The sequence below is a fragment of the Gavialis gangeticus genome, unplaced genomic scaffold, assembly GCF_001723915.1.
Source record: "Gavialis gangeticus isolate Ggan-Ray unplaced genomic scaffold, GavGan_comp1, whole genome shotgun sequence".
In the NCBI taxonomy this organism is placed as follows: domain Eukaryota; kingdom Metazoa; phylum Chordata; order Crocodylia; family Gavialidae; genus Gavialis; species Gavialis gangeticus.
This window is the reverse complement of record NW_017729022.1, coordinates 139,004,793-139,018,336: the sequence shown is the minus strand read 5'-3', so window position 1 is coordinate 139,018,336 and position 13,544 is coordinate 139,004,793. Positions and strand designations below refer to the sequence as shown.

Genomic DNA, 13,544 nt, shown 5'->3' with positions numbered 1-13,544 from the left:
GATAATCTGTCTGGGGTCTTGTGAACCCAGCATTCATTCCTGCCTGTGGCAGGGGGTCAGGCTAGATGATCTGTTCAGGTCCCTCCTGACCCTAGCTTCTATGAAACTATGAAACCTAGGTCTGTGGCCTTGGTGGGCCCTAACTGATCTAGGGCTTGGTTTAGAAGGTCCCAGTTACCCACCCAGACCCTGTTTTGTGGGAGGACCTGTGAAGTTTGGAATCATCCTTAATGCACCCAGTGCAAGCTCCTCAATAAGTTGCAGTTGCTCTCCATGTGATGTGGGGAAAACAAGGAAATAATCAGTGGTTGCATTTTTGAACCATTTAATGTCCCAATAATATACAACAGCCCTTTTCTTTAAGGTTAAGATGCCCATGCTTCTTGAGGTGTTGAATTCCAAGGGGAGAGCTTACTAAGGAAAATAAAAGAGGGTTGCCCATATAGTGGAGGAATAGGAAATTCCCATTGCAGAGACATTCTTCATTAATGATGTGGACACTGGAGTCAGGAGTGGACTGGCCAAGTTCACTGATGACACCAAACTTTGGGGCAAAGTATCCACGCCAGAAGACAGGTGGGTGATCCAGGCTGACCTGGACAGGCTCAGCAAATGGGTGGATGAGAACCTGATCGTGTTTAACACTGAAAAATGCAAGGTGCTCCACCTTGGGAAGAAAAACTTGCAGCATCCTTATAGGCTTGGCAGTGCTACGCTGGCTAGCGCTATGGAAAAAAAGAGACTTGGGGGTCATCATTGACCACAAGATGAACATGAGCCTGCAATGCGATGCTGCAGCTAGTAAAGTGACCTGCCCTTTGGGCGGGGGGCTGGACTCGATGATCCTCTGTGGTCCCTTCCAGCCCTAATGTCTATGAAATCTATGAAATTTAGTATTTAACAACAGACAGATATAAAATGAACATTTCTTGCGATTGCCACTTGGTCAGCAGTGCAGACCTGAACTATGAAGACACCCTTTCAGCCTATCAGGTGACAGAAAACTGTATACAGATATTAGACGTACTCATCACGAGTGCACTGGATAGAACTGGGTAGAGAATGCAAATGTCCCCTGCCTTCCTTGTGGTCACTTATAAAAAATACACCTTTAGTCAGAAAACAGGTTTGTTTTTCACAGGACCATGAAAGCCACATACACACCCACGTGCTCTTACATCAGTGGAGTCATACTTCCTGCCAGTTTCTCAGTACAAGACGTTTGTGAAGCAGAGCTATGCAAAGTCTCTGTAATGAACTCTGTAATGTCTCATTACTCACTTAGGTACAATTCTTGTTATACTGTCCTTTTCTCAGTGGCATGGGGGGCTGCTTTCACCATTCCATAACCCACTGTAGTTTGTATGTCACCTTTCAAGGTGTCCCCTTGCTGAAGGGTGAAGCTTGTGCTAAGGCTCAGGTTCTCATAGAGAAAGCCCTTAAATTGAGGCTACTAAAATTATTCCAGAATCTACAGAGATGCCCACTATGGGGACAGATTCTGTTCTACCTATTGGGCATGTAAGTGTGATTCTATTTTGCCCAATTTGAGCCCCAACAAATCCATTAATGCACGGATGTCACTTATGGCCTGCAGAGCTACTTGGTTTGGCCCACCAGGCTACCATTAGGCCATTGCATATTGGGAGGGGACATGTCCTGGGGGCATGGCCTGTTGCAGAATCCAGAGGCCTTGGGCCCTGGTGGATATGACAACTGGAAGTAGGAGGGCAAGTGAGAGCTTTGCCACTGCTGCAGCCCTACGTCTTTTGCTAATGGTCCCCACCACGTATCCCATGCTGGAGCTGGAGGAGTCACTATGGAATGGGCATGTGGCGATGGCAGCTCCAGCTCTGGCATATGGTATGCAGTGGGGCTGGAGTCACCTTTGCATGCTTTGGGTTGCAGCTGTAACTTTTGCCACTTCCTTGTGGCACAGGCAAGATGTGGCCCTGAGTCACAAAAAAGTAGTGAGAACCTCTGTATTTACCTTTTGCATTCATTGTTGTTCAGGGACTCAAGTAGGGTGGAACAGAACCACACTAGGGTGTCTAAGTGCACTTATGCGCCTAGTAAATGACAGAGAATCGGGCCCTAAATGACTACACAGAAGTTTAAGATCACTCACAGCCAGCTTCGGTCTATGCTACCAAGTTGTCCCAACATAGTCATGTTGTCTAAGGTTACAAAAATATCACCATCACTATCCGAGTTGACATAGCTATGCTGGCAAAACCCCCACCATAGATACAGTTCTGCAGACAGAGATGTAGCTAAATCAGCTGAAAGCTCCTTTTTGTCAGCATATGCTACATCTTCATAGTGGGGTTCTGTTGATTAGCTACAGTAACAGAAGCTCTGAACTACAGAAAAGTTGTGGGTAACCTGAGCACTCCCACACCCACTATTCATTCATGGATGGGTGGGTGTTTTGTGTGGGTTCTGAGAAAACCAGGTTCAGTTCCTGCTCTACCCTCCTCTCTGTCCCTTAATTCCTCCTCCATTTGAAGTGTTTTACCATTTAAGGAAGATATTTGCTAGGGTCAATACACTGAAATCTGTGAGGTGCTCAATTAATACACTGATGTGGTAATGTAAATATTATAGATAGATGGGCAGATAAAGCCAGAGTGGAAGCCACTCCATGTGTGGAGGACAATTATCTGGAAAAAGGGATAAAACAAAAATAACAAATCATGTACTGGGTTGGGGTAGGTGAGAGTGGAGAGGCAGACCAGACAGGAAAGGGCAGATTCCTAGCAGGAACAAGAATGAGCTCTCACCTGTTTTTGTTCCTTTCCCTTCCAATCTGTGCTTCAAGCAAGAATTGAAGGAAAGAGATTGGGATTGTGAATAGAGCACCAGACTGGGAATCAGGAGACCTGCACACTTACCAGATCAGTGATGACCTCGGATGAGAAGGTCATCACTGATCTTAACCCTTTCAACCATTCATTTCCAGTTTATACTGGGGATGATGTTTTCCTATCTCTGAGTGTTACAAGATCTAAGTGTTCTGTAATATAATGTGTCTGTACCACAAAAGAAAAATAAAGTCTCCTTTTATTCCACAACCATTTGTGGACAGATCACTTAACTATCTCCTCCAGGCCATTCCCACCCCCTCCAGCACCAGCCTATATATTCTTTTATTGTTTACTGTCAAATACACATTTCCCTATTTTTCTAGCTACATCCCTAATAGCAGCAACAGCAGCAGCAGCAGCAATAATAATAAATACATTGTTATTATTATTTAGTCTTTTTCTTTCCTCTGAAATTACTACTGTCACAAGTTCTCATTCTTTTCCCAGCAGGTTAACTATTTCAGGTTGATAAAATAGAAACCGGAATATTGGCGAATGGTGCTAAAAGTATACATTTCAGGATAAATAGCATGACTTTTAATATCCAAAGTGGTGACTGTGATTTCAGTTCTGGTTCCTGGGAGCAAGATATGACTTTTCCTTCATTGCACAAGCTTTCTTGCCATCATCTTTCCACACATGGGCTGGGCCAGTAACTAGGAGCCACCCATGCTAGAGTCCTGAAGCCAGACAATCACTAACTAACCTTTGCATTGGGTGTGCCTTAATTAATAGGCTGAAAGCATGAGATTCCCATTAGGAAAAAAAGACTCAGGATGAGAGCTTCTTGTTTGTGATGCACCTGAAGCTGGCCATTGGAACAGGCATAGGCATTGTCTAAAGGTATAGGACTAGACAACTGAAGTTAATAAAAACTGTCAGATAAGCATTCAAACACAAGCTAGTGTTGCCAGATGTTGTGATTGAGGCATGAAGCATCCAGCTTTAAAGGCATTCTTTTCCTGCTCCCAATTGAAGTGTTGGTTACATCAGTTTAGATGCATTCTCAAAGCCAGCAAAACTTGGATTTGAAGAGCCAAAAGATTTTTCCAATAGTAATAGGCTCTTCCATAGAGACAGCATTTAATGTTCTATGCATAGGACCTCTTTTGCAAAAGAGCCTCTCTAGTTTTACGGTTCTCTTTTGGGAAACTACAAACATCAAATGAGGTATAGTGAGGCATTCAGGTCAATGAGAGATGGCTTTCAAAGATGCAGGAAAAAAAAAAAACAGCTTGAGAGAATTTCCTGTAGACTAACTTATTTTTTAAAGAGCTGCTAACACTGTAACAATGTGTAAATAAAAAGGACAGATTCTTAAGCCTATAGAGCATGCCCCGGTAAACTAGACACCATGCCAACCTTACAACAATATAATCATCAGGAAAAAAAAAATCTCCTTCCTATTTCTTGTTTTATTTTCTTACATTGCACTTAAAAATTAACACATCATAATCAAATAAGACTCCACATACACTTAAAGGATAAAACCCTTATTAAGTTATTGATACATTTCTACAGTTCTACCAACAGAAAGGCTTTCAACAATTTTCAAGTGAATGAGATACTTGTTTCTGATCTGAAGAACTGAATCTAGTTAGATCAATGCTATTGCCTACACACCCAATAATCCTTTTGACTTCAACCAGAACTTTAAATGTTAATAAGAATGCAGGCTCATGCTGCACGTGTCAAGCTTCACATAAAGCCAATACTGTAATATCCATTCAGTGACAATCCATTTCTTTAAATAAGTTTAAAACTGTTCATCTTAATGAATGGCAGACTTCAGGAAATTAAACCTTACCTTAATTTGTTTAGCAATTCCATTTTTCTTGTAGATTCCACTTTTTAAGAGGTTATTCTGTTTCTGATGGCAATGTCCATTGCAAACAACTTTGGGATTAGCCATTTGCTTAGTATGATCTTCAGTTCGTAAGTGCCTGAGGTCTTTCTACTTTAAAAAGGCAGTGGGATGAGAAGATAAAGTCCTGTGTGTTAAAGCCAGAAAGGTATCTAACTGGTTAGTCTGGCTTTTCCAGGAGAGGAGGGACTATCTTTCTGCAAGATCTTAGAAACTAAAAAAACTGTTACCTTTATACACCTTCAGCCCTAGTGAGTTAGGAAGTCAAATACATGGAACTACTTTGCTTTTAAGAACTCCAAAATGCACTTTTCCTGCTGGCTACTGTATGCACACAGTATTTACCTGAGTCAACAAGACTGCAGCAGCTATCAAGGAAGCGGGTGGGTTGAGAGGTGGAGACACTTAAAGATACACTGCCATCTAAATCCCTATCTCGTGTTGATTACACTCAAAGAAGTGATAGATTATTTTGCTTGGAGTGGATTAGTAAAAGGTTGAAAATTAAAACAGTAAGGAGAGCTGTGCAATTCTAATGCTTCCTTAAATATGTGTGTTGGAAAAAGTAGTATTTGACTGTCAGGATAGGAGGCATGATTTTTTTAAAATTCCTAAATCAATATATTGATAGACACAGCATTAAGAATGTACAGAAAAGGGGCAGTAAGACTGTCTACAGGTAGAAGGTAAATTTTAAGAGTAATCTAGTCCTGGTTTTAGGAGTTAATTAGTATTAGAGTCTGGGGCTAGCAAAGAGTTCTTTGGCCCCAGTCCTGCACACACCTAAACACATGCTTAATTTGAATACTGTGAAAAATCCTTCTGAAATCAAAATGACACAGCAGTTAGCACATTCACAAGTGTGTGGAGGGTAGGGATTCTGCTAACCTTTAGCATGACCATTAAGCCTTCAAAAGAAAACTATAATTATATTTTTCATCATCAAGATACCTTGAGTCAAGTCTTTAATTTTTAGTGAAACAAACTTTTATTACAGTTGGTTTATGGCTGTTCTTTTAGGAGAGAGGGCTTAATTGCTTGAGCTTTGCCAATAATAGGATATAACAAACTGCTATGCATTTGAATTTACTGAAGGGTTAAAAAAAGTCTTGTAAAAGTTAGGTCCAATTAGAGCAGGAATGTCAAAGATCCAGTCTGCAGAGCTGTTTCATCCAGTTTGCAAGGTTCCTGGAAGGGCAGGGATTTCAGGACTGGAGACTGTTGCCAAGTTGCTGAATTCCTGAGCATAGAGCCCTGTTGGAGATGTGTTGGCAGCAGAGAGGGAAAGAGAGAGAGGGAAATGATGGCTTGTTAACCTCCATGCTGCTACCCCTTGTCTTCTGCTGCCACCATTTCTGGATCCAGCTTGGGGGAACAGCCAAGTTTGACACTCCCGATTAAGGCTATAATCTTATTTTAAATTTACCCAAATCACTTGCATGACGGCCTAAGTGGGATTAGTTGTATGAGTATTCACAGGGCTTGGCTCATTGACCTGAATGGGGATATTTGTAGGTTAAAAATTAAATGTGTTTTTGCAGGATAAGGGCCTTATAGTTTAGATGTTCATAATCTACAATCAACATTTGGTTGTATGAGACTGAGCCCTTTTGTGAGTGTGTGCGCCAGTAAAAACACCCTATACAAGGGGTTAGAGTAAAAGAAAATCTGAGTTACAAAGATAATTAAAGACTGAAGGCTAATCAGTAGAGGTCTTTGAAGGGTTTAAGTTGAAAAAGTTAAAAATAGAATAAAAACCTGCTATCTGATCTCAGCAGCATGATGAAAGTTACAATTCGGAAAACATAGTTCCGCCTTAGAATGCAAAGCAAACATGGGCAATAAAGTTCAAATTAACCAGACTGTAAATCTGCTATAGACCAGTTTTTACCAGTCTGACTTCTCTTGATTATGTGCTAAAATGTTAAACCGTATTTCCTCTTTCTAGGTAGCTTACGAAGGAAAATAACCATGAAACAAGGGGTTTGAAATCTCTTATTTCATCATAATACATAGAAAGCCTCAATGGTGCTGGATTTATATTGTCCTTTTAACTATCAGGAATATCAAATCATATTTTCTGACCCCTTGGAAGGGCTCAATTTTGTATTGGGACTTTTTGTAACCAAGTGGAATGATGAGGACCAGTGTGGAATCTTTAACAAAGAAAACTTTCCTCCCTAAAGTCACTTGTTTAGATTGACAATTGCTACTTGTAAGCCCCTAATTCTAGCCTTCAAACTCACTTCCTTGTTTCAGTTAGGTAGATTTCACTTCTGTGATGCATCAGAATCCTACCAGCTAGCTATCCAACTGATCATAGGGTATTTCACAGTTGGTCACTAATCAGTACAAAAATGCACTCCTTCAGGGCCTCTGTTGTATCAGAAAGTAGCAAATATCTAAGCCACCTTCCCTCCTGCCCTAGTTTGATTTTTTCTTTACAAGTAACTTTTTACCTACATCCTCAGTACTAGTAGGACAGTAAAAACCTTCTTACAGAAAAACCCATAGCTGAACGGTGTAATACTTTAATAATAATGAGTGTTATTAGAACTTATTAGGAAACGTAATCACACAGTGAGTCAGAAATACAATTCAGTTCCTGGTTTTTGCCTCACAATACTGAACAACACTGCCTCATTTCAATCTTTTGTATTGTCTTCATCAGGCCAGTCAAACAGGTAACTTCAGTGTTTGTTAATAGGGTAATTGTGAGTATGCAGGGATGGGATGATTGAGTTTAGTTACAGTAAGTGGCTGAGAGTTGGATATATGGAAGGAAGAGTGATTAAGGATAAATGTTTAGTGATAGCTTCCAGTTTCCTTGCAAATGCATCACTGGTAGTATCCTACATAAATGAATGCTGTGACAAGTTGACAAGAATTAAATACACCCGTTCTTTCTGTGCCAAGCAAACCCTCACACAAAAGTCATTCTGTGCATCCATTCCTACCAGCAAACTAGTGTCCTGACAAAGTTGCTTCATAAGTGGTATCAGCAAACATAGACCTCTGTTGTATGACTGACCTAAGAGAATATGCTGTCCTTGGGCACTGTTTAGAGCCAAAAACAAACTTTTCTGCTGTTTCAGAGCTTGCATTTGGGCCAGAATATTCTATATTTTCACTATTGTATCTGAGGCACCTGACAGATGCCATGTGTCTCCAAGACCCGCCTCTTCCCAAGGTGGATGCTGAGATCTGGCGGCTGCTGAAGAAGTGGCTGCATCTGCCACTGAGGGCCAGCAACAAGATCCTGCACATCCCCTATTGGCAGGGAGGTGCCAATGTCCCCCTGTGACAGGAGTATCGCTACTGGGGCCTTTCTACTGGTGACTCCGTCCTTCTGTTATGGGCCAACCACCTGCTTACTCGCCAGCCATGCCTTGATCTTAATTGATTAATGTAATTAGCAGGAGGCTGCCCACTTTATGCGCCCTGGTGCCAGGGGGTGCTATCTGCGGCTCCTTTTCCTCCCCTACACCGTAGCCCAAGCCTTGCAGATGGTACTGATGCGGTTTTGACCTAGGCCCTGTTGTGACTTGGCCCTCTCCTTTACCTCCTTGGGGCTTCTCGCTGCCCTGCCCTCGCTCTGGGGCTTCTCGCTGCCCCCCCCTCACTCTGGGGCTTCTCACTCCTCATGGCCCTCTCTCCAGGCTCCTCACTGCCCCCCTTGCTCTGGGGCTTCTCACTGCCCCCCTTGCTCTGGGGTCAATGCACCCCAAATGCTGTGCCCTCTCTGGCGCCAGGGTCCCCATGCTACCGTGGAGCCCCTATGAGGCCTCCTCCAACCCCTAATAGCCTCACCCAGTCCTCTGGTCAAAACAGCAAACACAAAAACACAAAGCCCCTGAGCTATAACATAAAAAGCTAGACCGTCCGGCCAAACAACATTCAATCCCTACCAGGAAAACACTCCAACCCCCAGCAGCGACCAGGGGCTGCTCACAGTCAGGGTTCTCCCCTCTGTTTACACTGGCTGAACTCCTCCTTCCTTGGCTGCCAGAGGAGAACTGCCTTCCTGGCCTCCTGCCTGGGCTTATATGGGCCAGGCCCTGCCCCTTCCTGTCAGCTGGCTCCCCAGCGGTTGTCCTGGCAACCAGCACCTGTTACTCCAGCTGCCCTGGTAACTGGCAGCTGGGCCTCCCTCTTCTTGCCACTAGGGGTCTCTCCTGAGTTGTTTTCTGCTCTCAGGTGCAGGGCACCTGAGTGCTCTCTGACACCTTCGCATGGGAGACCTCTACAACATCGCAGTGGTCACCCACGCCTTCTGCCTCCTGACCTGCCCGGATCCTACATTAAGTATCATCACCACCAGCGCCCTCGAGGAGACCACCTGTAAGAGGATCGTGAGACACCCGACTGGATGTGACTTGGCCACCTTCCTCAGTGGCTCGCTGGAGTGCGAGTTCGGCAGAGATGGTGGGAACTTTGCCTCGCTGTGGACCTGAGCCCGCAACACCACATGCTGCCTCAGGAAGCGCATCGGCTGCACCTAGACCTGGACCGAGGAGCTCTGGGAGCTGGAAGTCTCCCTGCAACCAGCCCCGCAACCCGACTGTGTTACCGTGATGCCCTGCATGAGGATCTTCCTGGAGCGGTTCCTGAAGGACACCATCTGAAACAAGTACACTGGCAACCTGAGGGCCAAACCCAACCAGGGCAAGGTCTTCGACGTCACCTCGAAGTGGGACTCCAGCAACCACTTCATACCCAGTGGGAGCTTCATGCACTTCGTGGACCGGTGCTTCTTCCATCGCGCCTGCCTCAACTGCCTGCCTCTGAATGGGGCCGTCCACTCTGGCCACCGGGACAAGAGGTGCCGATGGTGTGGCTATGCGGCAGAGACCCTCCCCCATGTGCTGTGCAGCTGTAGGCTGCACACGAGAGCCTGGCAGCTCTGCCACAACACTGTCCAGGACTGCCTGGTGAAGGCCATCCTGGCCGCAGCAGTGGAGATCTCTGTGAACCACACCATCCTGGGCTGCAACAGCCAGATACACCCTGACATTGTGATCACCAATAAGAGGCCAAGAAGGTTGTGATCATGGATGTGACCATCCCCTTCGAGAACCAGCACCAAGTCTTCACCAATGCCCGGGCTCACAAACAGGAGAAGTATGCCTCTCTGACTGACATCCTGAGGGGCCGCAGCTATGATGTGACAGTCAACGCGCTCATCGTGGGAATGCTTGGAGCCTGGGACCTCAGCAATGAGAACGTCCTGTATGCCTGCTGCATCTCCCGCCGCTACACCAAGCTGATGTGCGGCCTCATGGTGTCTGACACAATCTGCTGGTCCCATGACATCTACGTGGAGCACATCACGGGGCCACTGCCAGTACTCCAACCCCACCAGGCCGACTGCCGCTGGACTGGACCCAGAAGGGACCGCCTGAACCCCCCTCTGCACCTGATGGACTTCACTTTGAGAGGACTCTTCAGCAATGGACCACTCCACCTGAAGAGGACCCCCGTGATGAGACTACATGGACTGAGACACTTGCTTCAACCTACTTCTTCCACCATTGCGGACCATTATATGGATTTGTGTGCATCTATCTTCTTTCTCTCTCAGCGTCACAAAATCCTTCTCCCACCCCCGGGCTTAGTTAGCTAACATTGTATTTTCTGTAACCTAGTTGCACTCCCCTTCTCACCCCCATCCCTCTAATGGTAGTCCCTCGCTCAAGTGATTTGTATTTCCTTACTGGCTTTGTCAACTTTTTGGATTCACAGTACTAAACATCTACTAATAAAATTCAATCAGTTCTTTCCTTCTTGCCAACAGCAGATGTCCTGATACTGCAAATATTTATGCGTGTTCTTAATGCTACTGCACTGTAGCAGTACAGGTAAGCCTGTCCATGAATATTTACAGGATGAGGGCTCTAAAGTGTAACTGGGTCATTAATCCCACCTCTTTATGGGAGAGATGCATTTGCCCTTTGGATAGTTTTTCAGATGACCATCTTTAGTCCTGAGCTGTACATATTTTTGCCCATGTTGATGCCTCTAAAATGTTTCCTGTATTGCCTTGTGAACTTTTAAAACATAATAAAATGGAACTGACTTGCCATATTAATTGTACTTTCTATTGACCTTACAAACTTCTCTGAGATCATGAGTGGTTGGCATAACATTTACAAAAATGGTGAAGGCAATCAGCTTATGGTCGCTGTCTCCCAGCTTCCCTTCAATTGTTAGGTCACTGATTAAGTCATCCCCTGTTGCCAGTACCAGGCTGAGAAGCGCTTTGCCTCTCGTCAGTCCATAGACTTTTTGAGTCAGATAGAGCTCATCCACACGAGGAAGCTTTGAGACCGTTCAGATGTGGCTGAGTGCTCTTCCCATGAGATGTCAGGGTAGTTGAAATCTCCCATGAGAACCATGCACAAGGAGCATGCAGCCTCAGGTAGGTCCCTGGCACATTCCTGGTCAAGCTCTTGATCCTAGCTAGTAGGTTTGTGGTAGACTCCCACTATTGTGTCCCCTGTGTCTTGTTTGCCACGGATTTTGAGCCAAAGAGTCTCCAATTGTCTCCCCTGGGTGCCAATGTCAGCTTGCATGGATGCGTAGCTTTCCTTGACATAGAGAGCTACCACCCACCTCTTTTGACCACATGATCTCTCCTGTACAAGGTATAGCCATCTATACCTGTGGCCCAGTCATAGGTGGAGTCCCACTAGGTCTCTGTTATCCCTATGAGACTGTGATCCTTTTGGTTTAGGAGGAGGACCAGTTCCTCCTGTTTGTTCCCCAGGCTCCTGGCATTGGTGTATAGGCACATAAGGGGCCGTTGCCTTTCCTACAGATCACTCTGGGGCTGGGGTAGAGGTGGGTTCCCTTGAGTGCCTTAGCCTGCTGGGTTTACAAAAACTGCCCAGTGGGCTTGCAGTGGTGGTACTCACCCAATCCCCTGGCAGGCTCAGCTTATAGCCCGGTTGAGTAGGTCAGCAAGTCTGTCTGAGAAAAGCCTCCTCCTCAGCAGTGAGGTAGAGGCCATCTCTTCCCAGCAGCCCACTGCCTCCCTCACCAAAGAGCGGGCTGTGATCGTCTTGGGCCTCCAGCACTCCAACAGAGAAGGAAGGACTTGGCAGACTAGTTTTTACATAGGGGTGTACTAGTTTCAGTGTAAGCCCCTAATTCTACAAAGGATGCAGCACATGATTGCCTTCATTGCTGTATGGCAGTAGAATTAAGCACAGGTGTAAATGTTTGCTGTATCAGGGAATCTACTGTTAGCAGGAAGATGGTCAGTTTCCCCACATACTAGCAAATCATAAGCTGTGTTTCATGAGGACAGACTGACATTTTTGTGAGAATGTGCAGACTGTTTCTTTCAATCTGTGACAGAAAGGCTGTCAGACATTGCTGCTGCCTAGGTGGCAGAGCACAGGTCTGGAACTCTGCAGGCCTGGGTTGAGGGTTGCCAACCCAAGAAAATATTTTTTACTGCCCATCTTCAAACTTTTTATTGTCCGTCAAACTTTTTTTACTGATACGTTTTCTACTATGTTTTACACAATAGAAATATGACTCTTTTGCCATACTCTGCTCTCTGCCAGGCCACAGTTAGAAGGGCTGGGTTCAGATTTAGGGGTTTAACAGCAGCCATAGTAAAAAAGTAAAAGAAAGGTTGGCTGACAGTAAAAAACTTTGCAGCAAAATCCCCCCAAACATTCTTGGGTTGGCAACCCTATTTGACTGCAGCAATAATTTTACCTTGTGCTGCCCCCTGCTACAGGTCCCTATTCATCCCTGTACCCTGATGCCTGTGACCACACCCTGCACTGTACTGCCTCCTGCAGCCCAACCCCAGCCTCACCCCTGCTGGCCGTGCTTCCTGTGTTCCAGCATGGACCTCCAAAGAAGCCCACCTGTGACCAACCTGATGGGACACAGAAGCAGAATAATCATCCCCAGGATAATATAGTTGGGGATGAACCTGCTTTGATGGTCCTTCCAAACACAATTTTCTAAAAGCACAGGCTGTAGGTGGGGAGAGCTCCCTGTAGGGTGCTATGCTTCTACTTGGACACCAGGTGGCATTGCTGTCCTCTGTGCTTCAACATTGCATCCTGCTTCTTTCTGACCCTGGAGCTTCAATTGGCTCTGGTTGCTTAGAGTTTTAACTGATAGCTCACATTCTTTTTACATATTTTATGGGTAGGTGGTTTTAGCCTGTTTTTTTACTAACTGTCCATAATTCATGAAGATTTAGCAACTGTGTATGGATTCTATTTATGGATTTGCAATTAGCTTTTTGAGTGGCCTCTGGGTAAGGTATCTCATCTCTGTGTGAGTCGTTGCCCCATATGTTAAAGCAAGGATGATAGTACTTAACTTGCATGTTGAAATCTACAGATGTAAGGGGCTGTATAAGAGCAAGGTGTTGTTATTAGGCAGAAGCTCTACAATGAAGAAGAAAGATAGGCTGGATGAAGAGATTTGGTTTAGTAGTTTCCTATTCAGTATTAGAAGCAGAAAACTTTTTCCTGTGATTTATTTTGCATCATTGCCACATGGTATACTGGTGAAAATTGACCTGTATTGAACAAAGATGAAAAAAAAATAAAGACAAAAAATTATTCAGATTTCCATAAGCTCTTCGATCTGATAAGAGCATAACCTGATCTGAGATGAATGAATCCTTCACAAGATTCTCATCCTCAGTCAAACTTCCGGATTAGGAGGAAAATGTGTTACAAGATACCAGTCCTTAGGCCAGGTTGTGACAATGGGCGAATGAGGATTGATCCCAAACACTGTTATGGGAACCACTGTGGCTCCATTGCATTATACATGAA

The 13,544-nt window shown here is 44.8% G+C and overlaps 1 protein-coding gene across 1 annotated transcript in view; it reads right to left on the bottom strand.

The window, feature by feature from the left end:
- SPTLC3 (serine palmitoyltransferase long chain base subunit 3) overlaps positions 1 to 5,033 on the bottom strand; it is a 174,066-nt gene extending 169,033 nt beyond the window's left edge. Inside the window, exon 1 of the mRNA XM_019516242.1 lies at positions 4,675 to 5,033. Coding sequence (XP_019371787.1) covers positions 4,675 to 4,779 — 105 coding nt within the window. The 5' untranslated portion in view covers positions 4,780 to 5,033. The remainder of the gene's footprint in view (positions 1 to 4,674) is intronic.
- Positions 5,034 to 13,544: the final 8,511 nt, after the last annotated feature.